Below are 20,517 nucleotides of genomic sequence, written 5' to 3' on the forward strand. Positions count from 1 at the left end.
TGCATGAGTCCCTCCTCTTCTCTAATGACTGGGTCGCATATGTGTGTGAAACCAAAACTTACGCTTCCTGAGTCTTGTCTAACTAACATCACTCATCTGATCATTTACATAAATTCATTTAACAAAAATGGGAAATCAAAATGAGCTACTGATTATTAATATAATGTCAACCAACTATATTTTTTTTGCACTACAGTATTACTCAGATACTATTATAGTTTTTATTAATTATGTTTGCGTTCTTTAATTTAAGTTTGGTTAAAATGTCAGTACTTTTGTTGTGTGTTTTTGTTTCGTTTATCAAGTACAACTAAATTAATATAATAAAATAAAAATAAAACATTTTAATCATATTTTTTCAGCTATTTTACAAAGCAACATTTCAACTCATAAAACACATTTAAATGCATTTAAACTGAACTAGAAATGAATAACTACTAAAAATTAAATATTGAAATTAAAAATTATAATTATTAAAGACATAAAATGTAATATAAACTAAATAGATGTTAAAAAAAATTGTTGAGAAATGTACTTGAGAAATTTTGTCTTGGCAAGCAGATGAAATAAAATAATACAATTGTACAAATATTTTATTTCAGATATTTGCCGGTAATAATAATTCTCATTTTCATTTAGTTTAACTTGACAATTGAACTAAAACTGAATAAAATTTTATTTTAAAATATATTTGGACATTTTTCTCTCTCCTTCTCTTTAAGAAAACTACTAAAAATTACAAAACCACTGAAAACATTTGACTAAAACATTAACCAAAATTAAAATACTGTATAAAAAAATGAATTGATTTCAGTTCAGGTATTTTTATAGTTTTAGTTACCTCTAATAACCCTGCTCTGTAGAGCTCTTTGCAATGAAGCTAGTGTGTTCTACACAGTTTTGGGATTGAGTCAAATCCCTGTCAGCAGCTCGGGACCACAGTAAGAGGTCCTGAAACTAAAAGACATCTTCATTTTCCAACACCTGTTCACCAAAAACACCTGTTAGATCATGAGCCCATGAAGAGCTCAATCCCATAATCCTCTGCTCCATTCTCTCTCTGACAGACCTTTGCAGCCGAGCACATTTAGACGAGCTGTATCAGTGGCATTAGACAGATTACTCTCTTATCTAAATTGGAATGACACCGAACTATAATGAAGCTCTCGGAGCGTCTCAAAGGAGCGTTTGCATTTCAAATATACGTCTAAAGAGCACGAAATACTCACATTGTGGGAGTGAAACGACTCAAATTAACTAACACTAAACGGTGAACTTGTTATGTGTACTTTGAAGCATTAACGAGATACTGTCGAAAAATAACAGATCTAGAGAGAGAGAGAGAGAGAGAGAGAGAAATTGATTTCTAAGAAAAAAAAAATCCTGTTGAAGCTTCGACCGTGAAATAGTTTTCAAAGAATCTCTGACTGACAGAATATGTTCAGAATGACACACCATTTCTGAAAGAAGCTGGTTTTAATTTTAAGCATGCATGGAATTCCCAGATAATCCTCTTCATTTGCCAAAATACAAAATACACACGAGGTGAAATACAGGGATGAGCAGCGCTCAGAACAGAGTTGAACAAACCTATTCAATGCATGAACTTCAGATTTTCAAATTTCAAAATGCTGCATTTTTAGAGAAGAACACATGTTCCCTACAACCAAACAGCATTTCCAAAATCATTAAACAATGTTAATGTTGAAAGTACATGACTTGAATATGTATCATGTGTTATTTTGTCTAAATAAAGAGATAAAATGTGTGCTTTCAGGTATAATAAACAGTCAAGATGAATGATATTCATATTTATTGTTTGTCATGTTTAAATTCCTCCTGTGTGACAGTTATGGAATGTTATTGAATACATTCCTCTTTTTGAAATTTAAATTCAAATTCCAACTCCACATCCTGTAAGGATTCAAATTCGGTTCAGTTTGATTCAAATTCTACATCACCAACTGAAAATGGGTCACAGCCTTGTGGAATACTGAATCACACAATGCAAATAAACCATGTGCAATATCAACATGAATCTAACATATTTAACCTTAAAGGAACACTACACTTTTTTTCTAAATGGTTGAGTTTTACTGTTTACGAATCCATTCAGCCGATCTCTGGGTCCGGCGGTAGCGCTTTTAGCTTAGCTTAGCATAGATCATTGAATCTGATTAGACCGTTAGCATTTTCAATCGGCTAACGCTCTTATCAGATTCAATGGTCTATGCTAAGCTAAGCTAAAAGTGGTAGCACCAGACCCGGAGATCGGCTGAAGTGTCAATTTAAATATCATTTTTTTCGAAAATCATCTCAATAAATCATCTCTCCATTGATGTGTGGATTGTTAGGATCTGATAATATTTGTCTGAGATACAACTATTTTATGATCTGGAATCTGAGTGTGCAAAAAAATCTAAATATTGAGAAAATCATCTTTAAAGTTGTTCAAATGAAGTTCTTAGCAATGCATATTACTAATCAAAAAAATATGTTTTGATATATTTACGATAGGAAATGTACAAAATATCTAAATGGAACATGATCTTTACTTAATATCCTAATGATTTTTGGCATAAAAAAAAATCGATAATTTTGACCCATGCATTTAATTGCTACAAACACACCCCAGAGACTTCAGACTGCTTTTGTGCTCCAGGGTCACTGACACATCATGCTTAGTTTGCTTTAAAAATGCAGAAAACAGATGATAATGATGCCAGTTACTGAATTAAACATGCAACATGATTCATGCACAAAAATGCATTTTAAACACGTGCTTAATGCACTTTTAACGTCAACATATAATGTACATATTAGACAGTATTGTGTTTCTAATCAGATTCCATGTTTTTCAATGCCAGACAGCTACACAAAACGTCAAAACCTGATTAATGCACACTCAGCCGGCTGATCAGATTTGCATTGAACCAAAAGAGTTAAATCTGATGTCCAGCCTCGGTTATTAAAACCAGTCCTCAGCTCGCACAATAAACATTGAACTGTTTTGACGGATGATAATATGATGGCTAAAATCATTAGCTGGAGAAATGACAGATGTGTCTGTGAATTCAGAGGAGGATGAGATCAGATTCTCGCTCTGACACATTGAATTGAATAGTTTTGACATTTTGTCCCAGAAACCGAATCTCGAAACTCTGAAAAGGCGTTGTGACTTGCCTTTGGCTCGACACGCATGCTGACGTCGACTGAGCGATTGATGACGGATGGAAACAGTCAGGGATCGGGTCTTGATGTTAATAATACAAGACAGAGGAAACAAGCATATTTTTGCATGATCGATAACATCATCTGCCGTTTTGATTTCAGTGCGGCTAACTTGATCTAAAGTTTCCGTAAAGACTTTAAAATGCAAGCTTTAAGGTGTTATACAACATCCACAATTGATGCGAAGCAAGCGCCAGATGATATTTCGTCAGATTACACGAGATGCAATGTAACACAGAGCTCATAAATTCTGCGATTCTGATCTATTTATTCTCTTTGGTGAATATTATAAATCTTCTCTTCTCAAAGAACACATTTTTATCTGAAGCAACTTACAGAGTGAAATTTCCAGAGACATCCGATTCTTTCTTGATGTTCCTCAAGAGCCATATGTTCCCATTTCTATTCTTCTCATTTCTATTCATCCCAGTGGAGTTTGTTTAGTAAGTCCACAGTCTGCAAGCATCACCTGAAAAAACTGACCAATTTTAGTTGGGAATAACGGTAAAACACTCTCGTTTTCCATCTAAACGTCCTTAAAACTATTATAAATGAAATTGTGAGATATAAAAATACACCTTAAATTAAGTTTATTTTATTTTCATTCGCAAATATGTTTTCTTTTAGGGTAAAAACACTTACAATAACATTAATGTATTCATTAATTAGCAATGTATTCATTAATCAGTATTTATTTATTATTGTTAGCTATAAGCTAGTTAATAAAAATGCAATTGTTGGATCAGGTGCATTAAATAATATTCACAGAAACAACTTTTGATTTTAATAATGCATTTGTAAACTGAAATAGACATGAACTAAGAGTATTAAATGCTTTAGTAGTATTTTAACTTGTTACTGTAGTTCATGTTAACAAATGTTGTTGACTATAGAAGTCTGTTTTTTTTTATTTTATCTCACAAATTTTCCAAAAAATTTAAAAGTCAGAATTATACGTTTGCAATTCTGAGAAGAAGTGTCACAATCGTGAGACATTATCTCACAATTGCAAAAAAAAAAAAAAAAAAAAAAAAAAAAAAAAAAAAAATCATAAAAAAATGCAACTAAATTTTGGTTGGAATAAACCAAAGTTGGAAATAAAAAAAAATACATAGAATTAGAATAGTATTAGCCTTGTTTCCCCCTTGTGAGATTTCCAATTGTGAGAAAGCAATTTACAATTTTAAAATTAAAAGAACTTTTTTATTCCATAAAAAAAAAAAAAAAAACATTAAATAAAATTTCTCACAATTGCAAGAAAAAAAGTTTAATATTTTACAAACAAAGTCCTAATTGAGAGATATAAACTGAGAAATGCAAGATAAATTTATAAATTTTTTTATTATATATTCCATGGTAAAGAAAACCTGAAATGTGAGAAACAACTGGAACCCTTTGTGTTTCTTTAATCCAGATTCAGAGATTTTCTAGTATGTACTGATCCAACTAAACCTGCTATTATTGCATAACCGTCCCAATTCCTCAACGACTCCAGATGGCATGAATATTTGATTATCGTTCACAGTTTCTCCGACGTTTCGGTGCGCAGACACGAAGAATTAAAACAGCAATATTAATGCAATCCGTCTGATGATTCAGCGTTGCTCCAGGAATAGATCTTCATTTTGAGAGAACGATTATTTGGCTCCATCTGAGAAGGACACGGAACAAGTCGGAGACAAATACCTTCCACGGCAGATTATCAGCCATCTCTGAGCCAATTACACGCAGAGATGAGCTTTAATAAAAGAGAGGCGACCTCCGTCTACCCATCATCCTCTGCGACTGTGCTTTTGGTGATCACTTCACTGACTGAGAGCCGCTGATGTGTTTGGCTCGCCGGTTCAGCCAAACAAACTCAAGTGTGTCCACTGTGTAAAAATGACAGAGGAGCCATCGATGCTCGAGCCGAGGCTGCTCTCACGTTCATAATCAGCGTCTGATTGGGGAAAAATGGCGCACTTGTTTCCCAGGGTGCACTGCTTCTGTCTGTGGCTCAGCTTCAGTGCATTGATGCTCCTCACAGCTTCATCTTCGGCTCCAAAGACATTCATCATTCTGGTTGTGGACTCTGCTATTCTTAAATATGGTTATCTTTATAGTGATTGTTTTTGGCGTGAGGTAAGATGCGAGTATCTTAACATTTATTATCTGACAACTGTCTTTTTAAGATATAAAAGGTCACTCTACTTTATGGCGAATTTAGCCGTTTTGAATTAATATAGGCCTAATTATTTACATAATTCATAACTTGATGTGAGGAAACAAAAAACAATTCACCATTTTGCGAATAAATTATGAAAAAAGTGAATGTGCATATTTGCAAAAAAAAAAAGTTTTATATATTCATTTTATTTTTCCCCTTAAATCCTTTATTTAATTAAAAATAAGTTTATATTCATTTTATTTTTTCCCCTTAAATCTTTTTATAAAATTAAAAAAAGTTTTATGTATTCATTTTATTTTTCCCTTAAATATTTTTATAAAAATAAAAAAAGGTTTATATATTCTTTTTATTTTTTCCCCTTAAATCTTTTTATAAAAATTAAAAAAAGTTTAATATATTCATTTTATTTTTCCCCTTAAATCCTTTATTTAATTAACAAAAAAAAGTTTATATTCATTTTATTTTTCCCCTTAAATCTTTTTATAAAATTAAAAAAAGGTTTATATATTCATTTTATTTTTCCCCTTAAATCTTTGTATAAAATTAAAAAAAGTTTTATGTATTCATTTTATTTTTCCCCTTAAATCTTTTTATAAAATTAAAAAAAGGTTTATATATTCATTTTATTCTTCCCCTTAAATCTTTTTATAAAATTAAAAAAAGGTTTATATATTTACCGCCCCCCCCCCCTTAAATCCTTTATTTAATTCCAAAAAAAAAAAAAAATCCTCCAATGCAATCCAATTACAGCACTGCCATGTACACAACTAACTGTGTGGGTTTTAAACAGCAGATCTGCATAATGCTTTAAGTGTTAAAGTGAACTCTACAGTTATAGATCAACCCTTCTGAGATCTGAACCTACAACCTTTCAGTTAACAGCCCAGATCGTTCTCCACACGACTCCCTTTAGCTGTACTGTACACATTATGAATGGAGGTTGAAACATCTCGCTTCAGTCTGTCTTTGCAGATTTCCCTTCATGGAAACGTCGTGATTTGTGCGTGCGAAACAGAAGCAGATGATTACAGTTAGCTGACATTTCAAACTCCCTTGTGGATGTATTTGTCAGCGTTTATTGAAATTGTTGGATGGTAATGCACAGTGATTTGTGTTGCATGAAGAAGGCTGTGTGTCTCTCAGGAGGAGGCAGGTATATAATTACAAGAGGAACAGGAAAAGCCTCTGTGATATGATGACGATATATGGTTTTAATCAGAAGGATTGAATATCACAGAACTTCCTCTACGAGGATGCATAAAAATACCTGACGCTCTGAAATCTGACCTCCAGTGCGACTGGTCAACATATCATTATTAATGTTTTAGTTAAAAGGTTTTCTGTCTGGAAGGGTCATGCATTCTCTTCGGTTTGTCGACTGATGTGCATTTTGGTCTTTTTTGCATCACCGAACAATGGAGAAATGAAGATGGCATGCTTGGGAAACGGAAATTTGTGGTTCGAAACATTTCCAGAGTAAATATATTCTAAATATATTTATGAGCTGTTCTAATGAACGCCGTAGGCTTTTGGTTTTGTCTGCGCTGCAGTTGAACGGAGTAAATATTTGCTTTAGTAATAAACCAGCATTAAACCAGACAGAGGACACATCCAGAGTTTGGTTAGGGAAATAAAATCCCAGATGAGATTGCTAATAGCTCAGTTGTTTCTCACTAATGTGATTAAAGGCGTTTAAAAAAGTCTCTCAAATTCGTCTCTATAAAAATAACACATCCTAAAAAGGGTTTTGCAGTGATGGCATGAATAGTTTTGGGGTTTTATGGATTCGTATTTTAGTTAAAAACGTCTTAATGCTGGATTTAACTGATGGACTGGAGAGCTGTGGATTATTGTGATGTTTTTATCAGACTCTCATTCTGACGGCACCCATTCACTGCAGAGCATCCATTGATGAGACACTGATGCAATGCTACATTTCTACAAACCTGATGAAGAAACAAACAGAGAGTGAGTAAATACTATCGATTTTAAGACATAATTGAACTAAAATTCAAATAAATAAAACAAATAATACAAATCAGATCCTAAAAATAACACAGATGCTAAAAAACAACAACATAGTAAGAAATGGTTAAAATATGGTTATAGTTAACAAATATTGAATGTTTTAATAATGTTATGAAATCGCTTTTTCGAAACATTCACTGAAATTGCCATATTTAAAAAAAAATTTCTTGGTCAAGTGAATTCTAGAATAAACATTCAGGTAAAGTTCCGTTTTATCATAATGCAAACATTATGGAAATGTTACTTTTGAACGTTCTCTGAACATTCCGAAAGAAATACACAGCTAATAGGAAACGTTCTCTGAATGTTCTGGCAAGGTTCTCTCAACGTTATGAACAAACATCTTTATGGATTCGTATTTTAGTTAAAAGCATCTTAATGCTGGATGTGTTTCAGCTTTTGTCTTAACTGATGGACTGTGCTGTGGATTATTGTGATGTTTTTATCAGACTCTCATTCTGACGGCACCCATTCACTGCAGAGCATCCATTGATGAGACACTGATGCAGTGCTACATTTCTACAAACCTGATGAAGAAACAAACAGATAGTGAGTAAATACTATCGATTTTACATCCTCGGATTTCCTTTCAAAGTTTGCTATTAAAGGTCTTCAACATGAACTCAATCTCACTTTATGTCACGGACATTCTTTTTTGTTTTTGCCATAGTGTTTTTTCGTTTCTTGTGGAATTTTAGGAGAACAATCTCACACAAAATAGATTTTTAAATGAAAAAGAACAGTCTCTGAAGGGCCCTGGAAGCCTGAAGCGTGATCGACTGTGCTTCAGATGCCTCCTCAAGGACTCCTTCAGTAAAATACTGCAGGGAAAATGATGAAAAACTAAACGAAGAGAAAATATATGAAAAGCGTGTGAGGGAAAAACTCTCTTTTTCAGCTACAGTCGTCTGTATGTAATTATGTAGACAGAATTTTGCACTTGTTAGCTGATTTCTCAAAGTAGGACAGTCGAACAAACAGCCTCCGAACAGCCTTACAGCAGCATTATTCAGAAAACGGAGATAATTCTCCCTTTATTCTGACGTCTGGCTTGTAAACCGAGAGCCAGTGTTGCTTTGCGACAGTGACACTTTAGGAAAATGACCAGAAACGTGCCGTTTATGCTGTGTGCGCTGAACAAACGCTAACATCTCGCTTTCACCGCTGAGGAATGGAAAGAATTACACGTCTTGCATGTTTAATGCATCTTTTTTATTGCAGACAGAAACTTGCATAATGCAACTAAAGTTAATGGCTTTTACAAACGAGCGGGGAAGATGACGGACGTTTCTATTGGCTGACGGCGGCGAGCTCGGACTTTAATTAATGACTCCCAGCAGGCCGAGAGAGAACTCCTTCGGGACAAGTCTCCGAGCGTTTCTCATCTCTGTGCGGCCGCAGATTGAAGGAGAAGCATCTGTGAGCTTGAAATAAAGCTTTGAGATGCTGACCTGAGATCAGACTCTGATCTGCTTCAAACAGGCAGCTAAAACCTGCTACTAACTGGGTTTATCTAGTTGGTTCATACCGGAGCTCTATGCTATTTCACACATACATTAGGTTTTTCATATGACAAGGAACAATTTTTTTTATTTATATAATTACACTAGCTAATACAATGCTCTAAAAAAACATTTGTTCATTTCAGAATGTTCTCTGTGTGTTCAAAAGTGCAGTTTTTTAATTTTTTTTAAAAAGAACATTCCATTTTAGAATTATGGGAATGTTACAATGTTTCACTGTTCTGTAAACATTCTGTAATAAGTAACATATATAAAAAGTAACATTAGATAAACGTTCAACTAACATGTTTCATAAATAAAACATTCCATTTCCAAAGTATAAATTACATATTTTTGCTAACATTTTGGGAAAATTATTAAAGAACTGATAACTATGAACAGATATTATAATAATCACAAATAATGCACTGGAAGAATGTTTGTTCATAATGTTACTAATTAAATACATATATATTTTTTAAAATTCATTGGTGAAGAATTTAATAAAAAGAAATAATTTATTAAATAAATAAAAAAATATATATTTATATAAATAATAAAATAGTTTACATGAAACAAAAATAATGTATTTAGAATGCATTAATAAAAAATGTTTTTGTAAATGTTTGCATAATAGTTACTGAAAGAGCCATTATAAAAATATAATTTATTGAATAATTATATATTTTTATAAATAAAATAAATATTGATATACATAATGTGCATTTACTGTATGTGGCTTACAAAGGAAAAAGTAAATAGAACACATTAATAAAAATAAATGAGTACATAAATGAATAATAACTGAATATTTGTTTACTTTTTTGTTATTAATTAAAAAAAGTTACTGGAGAATCATTTATGAAAAATAATAATAAAAGTTTTTTTTAATAAATATATATTTTTTAATAAAATAAATACATACAGTATACATCTAAGTGTTTTATAATAGAACGCAATTTGAATAAATGTGATTTATTTACAATTTCAGTTTCTGTCCACACTAGCCATTAATTTAATTTAATTTAATGTATGCATTTAGCAGATGCTTTTATACAAAGCGACTTACAGAGCATTCAGGCTATCAGTTTTTACCCAATGATCCTGGTCCAAACAGCCGAATGTTGTGTGTTTGTCTTTTTAACCCAATCCAAATCTATATACTCCTGTAAGAGAGTGAACGAGAGTATATTTGTGGTTTCAGGTAACGTATGAATTAGTAAAATACAGAAGGCCTATGCCAGTGATGCTGAAAATCATCTTAAACCAGCCTAAGATGGTCTAGTCTGTCTCCAAGCCGGACCGCTTTAGCTTCACAGCTTTATTTTCAACAGGGAATGACAAAATGTTCAATTTTCCACGCTTTCTTTCCAAGATGACAGCTATTCACAGTAGCTGCAGAAGAAAACCGACAGTAAATCCCAAAGATCGGATTTAAAAAGCAAATCAGATTTCCAAGCAGTGAACAGAGTCAGGGTCACGCGGTTATGTGCAAGACACGCTCGTGCAAACTCAATCCTGTTTCACACAAGAGAGGAACTTTAACTAGTTTGGGATGCCCCCCTGAAATTTGATATTGTCTGTGTAAAATAAATATTAAGTGCACATGCAACTCGTTTTTAGTGTTTTGATTTTCTGAGCTTGTTGAAATAGATTCTGGGATACATTAAATACATGCTAAACTGAGATTAAGTATAGAAATGTTCACATAAACGACATGCAGCAGCAGCGTGCACCGTTTCCAGGCCGTGTTTTAGGATTCAGAGTCAGACATGAGGGTCTGTGTTTGAGACGCGCCTCGGGGTTCATCTTCTGAGAGCGTTCGTGTGCACGGCTTTGATCTGGAGTGTGTTCACATCTAACACGGAGTCTATTAGGAGGCTTTCAGATCACAAGTTTCTCTAAACGCTGAACACAAGCTTGAGAAACTTTCCAAAGTGCATCACTTTCCTCGTAATCTACAGCCTTTATACTAATGTTTTTTAAATAACGGTTATATGCTCACAGAGACTGCATTTATTTGATCAAAAATACAGTAAAAAGCACAATACTGTGTAATATTATTACGGTTTAAAATAACAGTTTTCTGTCTGGGTAGGTAACAAAGTGTAATTTATTTCTGTGATGCTCCGCTGTATTTCCAGCATCATTCCTCCAGTCTTCAGTGTCACATGATCTTCAGAAATCATGAAGATATGATGATTTAATAATCATTTCTGATTATTATCAGTGTTGAAAATAGTTGTGCTGCACAATATTTCTGTGGAAACTGTGATGCATTTTATTTTTCAGGATTCAAAGATGAAAAAAAAAAAAAGTTTAAAATATGTTTTTGAAATATTTTTTTTTGTAACATTATCGATGTTTTTACTGTCAATTTTGATAAATTTGTAATGTCTGCTTGCTGAATAAAAGAGTTAATATCTTTTTTTTCTCTTCACCTTTTTTATGATGATTTCCACAAAAATATGAAACTGTTTTCAACATTGATAATAATCAGAAATGATTATTAAATCATCATATTTTCATGATTTCTGAAGATCATGTGACTCTGAAGACTGGAGGAATGATGCTGAAAATACAGCTGCGCATCACAGAAATAAATTACAGTTTAACAGATATTCATATAAACAACACTTATTGTAAATTGTAAAAATATTTCACTATTTTACTGTTTTTACTGTATTTTTATACAAATAAATGCAGTCTTGGTGACCAGAAGAGACTTCTTTCAAAACCATAAAAACAAATAACAAAAAAAACTTTCTCGTCATAAGTTTCTCGCACTGAAGTCATAATTAATTTTTTCATGAAAACAAAAAACACACTGTATGTGTTCATAAGTTACACTGCAGTTTTGTCCATCCGTTTCATTATTTCACTGATATTTGGTTTTATTTTTGACGATTTGTCCTTGAGCTCGTCTCTGAACCCTGTGGCGTGTGTCCCGTCATAAAAGATAAAAACCCATGTTTGCTAAATGACACACAAGCAATAACCACATCCCTGTCGTGAAATGGACACAAACTTATTTATCTCCATAATGATGAAACGGATTAAGAGCAATGCATGCTGGGTAACGTCTAGAGAGGAGATGAAGGTTATTGAGATGTTTATGTGCGGCTAGCTAAAGATGTCAACTCCTGTGAGTTTGCATTAATGAGCAGCTTCTCGTTCTCAAGGTGAAATGAATCCCAAAACAGACATGCCACCTGTTTATCACTAAACCTTCATTACCATCACTAGCTGGTTCTGATTTATGTAAAGTAGCTCAGAAAACACATAATTGAGTCATTTTACTCACTCTGGAAACCGATGTGAAGGTTAGCTTTGCTTTTAAAGCCCTGGGTAAAACTGCTGAAAACAAGAGGTTATAAAGTAACCGTGTTTAGCTGAGAGTAAAACTATTAAGAGAGAGAATCAGGATCTCACTTTGACCTTCTGTGTGTGTTTATATTCACACCTGCAGGACTCTCTGACCAAGCACCGCCCACATGACAGGAAGAAACCCTTTGATTGACACGTATATCGACCAACCACAGCTCATTCAGAAGCAGGGATGTAGTAGACCGGACAGAAAACAGTGAAATGAAACTGAAATATGAGGAAAAATTTGGATAATTAATGACACACACCTGAACCAAATGACATAATCAAAGAGAGACAGAAATTATGCATATGCATAATTATATATATGTTAAAAGCATATATTAATTCGTATACATTTTATTCATAAATATATACAATTAGATACATCTAAAATAAATAAGCATTAAAATTAAATAATATTATAGATTAAATATATCTAGAATACGCATTAAAAATAATGTTATTTACTGTTAAATAATAAATTATCCATTATTTAAGACACACATTAATGTAAATGTAATATAAACAAATAAATAAATATTTTAAATTAACTTTATATATAATATAAAGATAAATATATTATGTATATTCTATAATACTCATTTTTATAATTCTATAATTCTATATATTTATTTTTTTATTTATATATATATATATATTTCTATACTATAAATAAAAATGTACATGTATATATTTAATTTAATATGTTTGTTATAAAATAAATACATCTACAATAAATAAAGAATAAATATAGAATATTAATGTTCTAATATTAAATAAAATATATATAAATATCTTTTACACCATTACACTGATAAATTGTATTCTGTGAATGTGTTTCCATTATAATTTATGTGCATGTCTTCTTTGAATGTTATGCACATTTTAAAACATGCTTTGCAGTCCAGGGTTTTTTAATGCCATTTCCCAAAATTTACATAGAAATATGTGCATGAAACCATAGCTACAGTTAAGCAAGTATGCAGGGTTTCCCTAATGAAAACAGCAGAATAACCAACAGGACAGGACTGTTTTAGGAGTGTGTAACGTGGGATCCAGCAGCATCGCTTCAACACACACCTGTGTACAGAGCTTTTCTTCACCAACACCACTGTTAAATGAGTTTAGCAACATTCTCCCATCTGAAACGAGTGAGTAGTTAGTGTTTGTGAGGAAGGATTGAACGAGCGTCTGTTGACACTGAGCTGTCAGACTCTGCTGTCGGAAGACAAACGATAAAACAACAATTATGAAGACTTGAAAAGAAAGAGCTACAAGCATGTGGGGAAAATTTACACTCACTCCAGCTCTCTGATGATTACAGCCTCTGTGTCACACACACACACACACACCCACACACACACACACACACACACACACACACACACACACACACACACACACACACACACACACACACACAGTTTTCTGCGGAAAGTCTTTCAAGGAATTCTCAAGCAGCGGTATCAAGGCTGTTATCAAATTTCTGAAATGTGCAACATATTTCATTTATATTTTATATTTGATTCTTCTGGATCATTAGGAGTTTTATACTCTTTCATTTTTTTATATGCAAATTTCTAAGGCCTTTAAACAATCAAGATGATCACAACTCTTTCTTTTAGACAGTGGATTCACGTTTTTTTGCCAGAAGCAGCAGTTTAAAGCTAAAAATATTTTAATGAAGGATTTATTTCTTACAAACACGCAGGTTTTGTTTTCTCCAGATGTTCACTGATGGACTGTGCTGTGGATTATTGTGATGTTTTTATTAAGACTCTCATTCTGACGGCACCCATTCACTGCAGAGCATCCATTGATGAGACACTGATGCAATGCTACATTTCTCCAAACCTGATGAAGAAACAAACTCATCCTGATCGTGCTTTTTGCACTTAGTGTAAATGAGCTGCTATTTATAGCATGTCATTTTTTCATGCACTTAGTCGCTTTCATATTTTTGTCTCGTCTGCTAGAAATAGTGGCAATCATTTTGCATTATTTATAATTTATCATAATTGCACGTGATTTGTTAAAAATGAAATGAAGTGTTTCTGTCAGCTAATGGAATTGTTCTCCATGCATTTGAACGATTAAAAGCCGATGCAGATTTGAACACATCTGAAGAGCTCGTTGAATACTCTCAGCGTGATAAATGAATCTCTTCAAAAAACAAATGGTTTAATTTCAAGTTGCCTTTTTACTGCAATAAAAGGATAATTAGAGACGTAGCTGTCAAAAGAACCATTAACATGTTAATGGGTTTGTAAATTGCGTTGATGTCTCACAGTGCATGATGGGATGTTGGTTTGCTGATCCATCACCGTCTGCTCAACAAAACTCTAACAGAGGAAACTTGGATTCGTTCTGTAGCCGAAGGGAATGGAACTACAAATTAGCAACTGGATTCCTGGAAAACATCTGAGTTCAGATCTGGACACACACAGGGGAAAATGAAACAATGTAACAAATGATGCCTTCTTAACATTCTAACCTTGATTCAGAAGATTCCGTGATGCTTCAGTGATTCTCAGAACATGAAAGTAGGGATAGAGTGAAAATAAATGTGAGATACAATATAAATAACAGAAACTATTAAGGCCCATTCCACCAAATGGCTGTCATTTGCTTGTAACTCTTAAAAAATTAAAAACAAATATATATATATATATATATAATAATACACATTTTTAACTATTCCAAATTTGTATTGTACCATCTCAAGTAGCCATTTTTTTCAGTTTTTAATTGCAAGATTGCACAGTTGCCAAAAGTCATGTCTTTTTAATAATAATAATTTAAATTATAAAAATATGGTGTTTTCCCCTCAGAAAAATGTATATTAAACAGAATGGTTGGTTGCATGTTCAAATTAATGATTAAAAAAAAACTTTTATAAAAAAAAAAAAATATATATATATATATATAATTTATATGCAAGGTGTACTTTTATAAAGTATTTAAGGTATTTTTGTTAATGTTTTAAATTGTAATATTTTCAGTTAAATTAATGTGCAGGGCACCTAGCTTTATAATTTTTTTTTTTAATTATTATTTTTTTTAAGTTAATTTAATGCATATTTATATGTAATGCCATGGGAACATAAATGACACCTGTTCAGTGGAACGGCACTCAAATAAAAAAAATTAATACGTTTGTGCTTGCTTGTTTATTTGCACGGCTGTTCTGTTAAATTTTAATAGTTAAGAACATTTCTTTGTAATCAGCACTTCTTTCCCTAGCAGGTAATGATCTAAATGTCATGTTTGCCATCTGTTGATCATAATAGTCTCATTTGTGAAGCTAAAGCACTTTTTATAAGTGGCTCTTTGATAAGAGTGTCTCTACAGGCTTTAAATGTGAATAACAGAACATTTATATGTGCAGAAATAAAGATAACTAGGAACTAAAACGCTGTTGAAATCAGGGTTATTACCGTTGGTATACAACATAAAGCTGAAATAATTTAAAATATAAATATCAGATAAAAAAAAATGAAATGCTGCCTCGGTAACTAACTGAAATAAATAAATTTAAGTTAAATTAACTTGAATTAAAATGATATATAGTATATAAAAATTATTTATTTTTAGTAATTTTTGCATTTTAAGTAATCATGTAAGACCATAGAAAATAAAACACACACACACACACACACACACACACACACACACACACACACACACACACACACACACATATTAAATAAAATTATGCTAAACAAACTGAAATTAAAAACTAAATCCAAAAAAATTAAGCTATTCAGAATACAAAACAGAAAAAAAATTCTAAAACTTTTAATATATATATATATATATATATATATATATATATATATATATATATATATATATATATATATATATATATATAAAATAAAAAAATAAAATATAAAAATAAAAATATAAAAACAACAGCTGATTTAAAATTAATACAAATTATAATGCAAATAATGTCAAAATAATAATACTAATGATAATAATATAAACTGTAATAAATAAAACTGTAATAATAATAATAAAAATATAAAATCAGGGCTGGTTTGGTTAACAGAAGAAGTGAGCAGGACATTAGTTGCATGCAAAAAGAACGTAAAATGTAAACATTATCTAAAGCGTTTGCAAAAATGTTTGTCCATAATGTGCATCTTTCACAGTATAACAGACAAAATTATATTAATGCATTTTGATCACTGCAGAGCCACTGTACACTGTATATGAGCTTTTTTGAATCGTGTTTGTATAAAAAAAACTATACACAAAACTATAATTAGATGTGGTATTTTTGGTTGCTTAATATAGATCCTATAATTACGGACAGATTCAGTATGCAAGAGAAAGTGTGAGGAAAACGTGCAAGAAGAAAAGACAAAAACACCTCCTACAGTCAACCCACAAAAGATTTATTCCCCTTTTCGTGAGGCATGAATGGTCCAAACTTTATTACGCTAAACGTGGGCATCAGTGATGACAGTGGTTTTTAATGTAAAAACCGTAGCCAGCACTCCAAAATGTTTCGTAAAAAGTCATGTCACCTATGACTTACATATTCAGAACACATACACCGAGAGATTTTAATATACTTATATATGTATTTGTCGTTGCTGTCGATATTGGTCTTATTTCTTTTCTTTTTTTTAATCATTATATTTTATCTAGACCAGCCAGATACAAAAACGATTTTTTGGATACAGTCACATTCAGAAAGAAGTCCATACTTCCGCGAATCGTCCTCGTATTGTAGAAAACCTCGTCCGTTCTTCCTGAAAAAGTGAATGTTATTTGTATAGATCTGTTTCGCGATCGTTTTTCATTGTTGTATAGACTGGTGCGATACGTATCCGTATATATCTCGTGTCTTCTGTGCAAAAGTCTTTGAAATTGGACATATACACATTCACACACAGCGTAGCATCACTTCCTCCTGCTTCCGCGCCCTTGGCATCACATAGTAAACAAAGAGACTAACGAAAGAGAGCTGTGCAGACGGGACGGGTGTGTTTTTTAGCTAGCAGCATCCTCCGTGGGTTGGTCGTTAGATAAGGCACCGCTGCGTTACGGACTCTCTTTAGGACCGCAGGAGGAGGCAGGACGGGTCAGAATGTGCTCTCGAAAACCACACTACATGAGCTCGGTTTCAAACCCTAGTGAGCCGCCTACCTAGGGAGCCGCCTTCTCATGCAGCATCTGAAACATGAAACACTCTGAATTCCTCATATCACACTGATTGGATGTTGCAGGTGAACAATACAGTGGTTCTTAAATGGTGCATCGTGTCCGAAAAAAGTGAATTATACACTGCATCTAAACACAAATCGTTAGGATAGTGAAAAACAGATTGTGGAAGTATTGTGGAAGTAGGGAGGAGGCAACACGTTTCACATCTTTTGTTGTTGATGCTGATGTTAGTTTAAGGTCAACTCAAGATAGAAATTCATCTGATTTTGATGTAATTTCGCCATAATCCTTTGCTTTATACAGTATATACTAAAAAAACAACAACAACAAAACATTTTGTTAATTGAAATGGAGCTGTGATAAAATACAAATATAAATATTAGGTGGTGAACATTTTTAACTAATCAATTATTTTGCTAACTGAAATTAAAATTGCATAATAATTATAGAAAACTAAAGCTAACCTAAAGCTGAAATAAAATAAAATATAAAATATTAGGTGAAAAGCTTAAAAGTACAAGATCAAAAACTAAAACTGTTCATAAATGACCAAAAATTAAGCAAAAAAATGTTTTGATGTAAATTAACCTGAACTATCAATTTTGAATCAGTTTTGCATGATTAAAAATGTAGGTGCATGAACATAAAAATAAATATTGAGTCTTTACTTTTTAATGTAAAATCTAATGTAAAACCACTCAAGAACGACTGGAACAAAAACTACACGCTAGTGTTCAAACATTTGGGGTCGAAGTGTCTGAATTAAGTGTTTTTCTGCTCAGTAAGGCTGCATTAATCTAATCAAAAATTCAGTGAAAATTTGTAAATATTATTGCTATCTTAAGTAGCAATTTTCTATGTTAATCTATGTTAAACTGTAATTTATTTTGTTGCGCAGCTGTATTTTCAGCATCATTCCTCCAGTCTTCAGTGTCACATGATCTTCAGAAATCATTCTTATATTCAAACCCGATCTCACGACCAATTCGTACATTTTTCACAAAGTGGCTTATTCGTACGAATTTGTACGACCACACTCTATTACTGTTGCCAAATCGTACGTATTTTACGAGTTGCACAATTCGTATGATTTTGTAGGAATGACCTACACCTAAACCCGCCCCTAAACCTAACCAACACTGGGGTCGTATAAAATCGTACGAGTGAGGTCGTACAAATTCGTACGAATATGCCACCTCGTAAAATACGTATGAATTGGTCGTGAGATAGCGTTGTATATTCTCAAGAAACATTTCTGAATATGAAAACAGTTGTTACATTTTATTTTTCAGCGTTTATTATAAATATCTATAGCATCACTTTTGATCAGTTTGATGCATCTTTAGACACTGCTGAAGTAGGCAGCTCACTAGGTTTGCTGTGTCATGTTTGATACGTGTTAAACACAGGAATCAACGGAGTGTGTGTTACTGCAACAACGTCAATATGTGGACAGTCCATGTGTGTGTGTGTGTGCTTCAGTCCGTCACACCGTGCTCTCCAACATCCACTCTGTGCTGCTGAACGTCACCCTCCGGCTGCAGGGCGGTGACACGTCTGTGTTGAGCTGGGTGGTGGATTTGTGCCGGCGGGTTCGAGCCCGGCGAGGGTAACTGTTGCTCTGGAATAGAGCATAGTCTCCGTCGAAGGAGAAGCGATGCCGAGTCCGAGCCAGTTCGCTGGGCAGGAGCCCTATGTTAGCCAGTGGCCCCTTCCGAGGGGGCTCGTCCGGGTTGGTCCCGGACCCGATCAGACACAAGGACATGGTGGAACCCGTCAGGCTGCTGTCCGTCTGCGTTTCGTCGCCCAGACTGGCTCTCCGAGACGACACCGGCGGCGCTATCTCAGACGGCAGCTCGACTTTGAGCTCCTCTTGCGTTTCTTCCATCTTCAGGAGCACCAAGGCCTTGCAGTCTTTCCCGCCGGGAGACTCGGGATGCTCTTCCTGCTTCGAGCCGGAGCATCCCGGGCGACTCCCGTTGGTCTGTGAGTGCACCTGTACGCCGGCGTCACCTTGCGCTTTGGCTTTGGCCGCGTCGACCCCGCCGTAAGCCTTGTAGCGGATCATGAGGATGATGATGAAGACGAGGACGGAGGCCACGATGATGCCGCCGATGATGATGATCATGGTGCCGCCGAGGAACTGTGTGGGGATGAAGCGGCACTGACCCGCCTCTGCGCCCGTGTGGAACTGAACACAGCCCACCACGCGTGTGGCCGTCAGAGACGTGATGCCGTCGTCATACACCGCCAACACACACAGCTCGTACTCACGGCCCGCCACCAGATCGTTGATCCTGAACGTCTTACTGACCGACGGAATCATCCTAGAGAGAGAGACACGGGAAGACGATTCAATAAAGAGTCGTTTTGAGTCACTTAATGCATCTCTCTGTTTGATTCTGAACAAAACATTCTACACTGAAGTAATAACTTACTACATTCTTATTAATATTTATTTATTTATGTTTCTGACTCAGTTTTAGTGTTTTCTAGTCTTATTAACTAAAATCTAAATTACTAATAAAAAAAAAACAATTACTAAAAATGAAATTAAACTTAAAATTGAGAATATGAAATTAAAAGCTAATTAAAAATATTAATAAAACTTACAATAAAAGTAACAACAACAACCCGTTTTGATGTAAGTTCATCATAATTAATATATTAACATTAATGCAATCATTATATTAATGTTAATATTTATTTGTTTATTTATGTTTCTGACTTTTTTTTCTGTTTTAGTGTTTTCTAGTCTTATTAACTTATAAAAAAATCTAAACGACTAATTAAAAATAAAACAATTACAATTTTTTTTACTAAAATTAAAATTAAAATTGAGAATATAAAATTAAAAGCTAATTCAAAAGATTAATAAAACTCTAATAACAACAACAACAAGTGTTTTGATAACTATAATTACATTCATGTTTCTGACTCAGTTTTAGTGTTTTCTAGTCTTATTGGTTGCATCTGTTTATTTTATTTATTTATCTATTTATTTTTGTTAATTAAATATTCCATAGCTAAAAGAAAAATAGA

General features: G+C 33.3%; 1 protein-coding gene across 2 annotated transcripts in view; it reads right to left on the reverse strand.

Moving 5' to 3' along the window:
* Nucleotides 1–18,743: 18,743 nt before the first annotated feature.
* The window catches only part of LOC113114651 (leucine-rich repeat and fibronectin type III domain-containing protein 1-like), a 680,315-nt gene continuing 678,541 nt past the window's right edge, over nucleotides 18,744–20,517 (reverse strand). For both annotated transcript variants that reach the window (XM_026281558.1, XM_026281559.1), the window contains one exon: nucleotides 18,744–19,802. In XM_026281558.1, coding sequence (XP_026137343.1) covers nucleotides 18,962–19,802 — 841 coding nt within the window. In that variant the 3' untranslated portion in view covers nucleotides 18,744–18,961. The remainder of the gene's footprint in view (nucleotides 19,803–20,517) is intronic.

This window comes from Carassius auratus, chromosome 15 (genome assembly GCF_003368295.1).
Source record: "Carassius auratus strain Wakin chromosome 15, ASM336829v1, whole genome shotgun sequence".
Taxonomy (NCBI): Eukaryota; Metazoa; Chordata; class Actinopteri; order Cypriniformes; family Cyprinidae; genus Carassius; species Carassius auratus.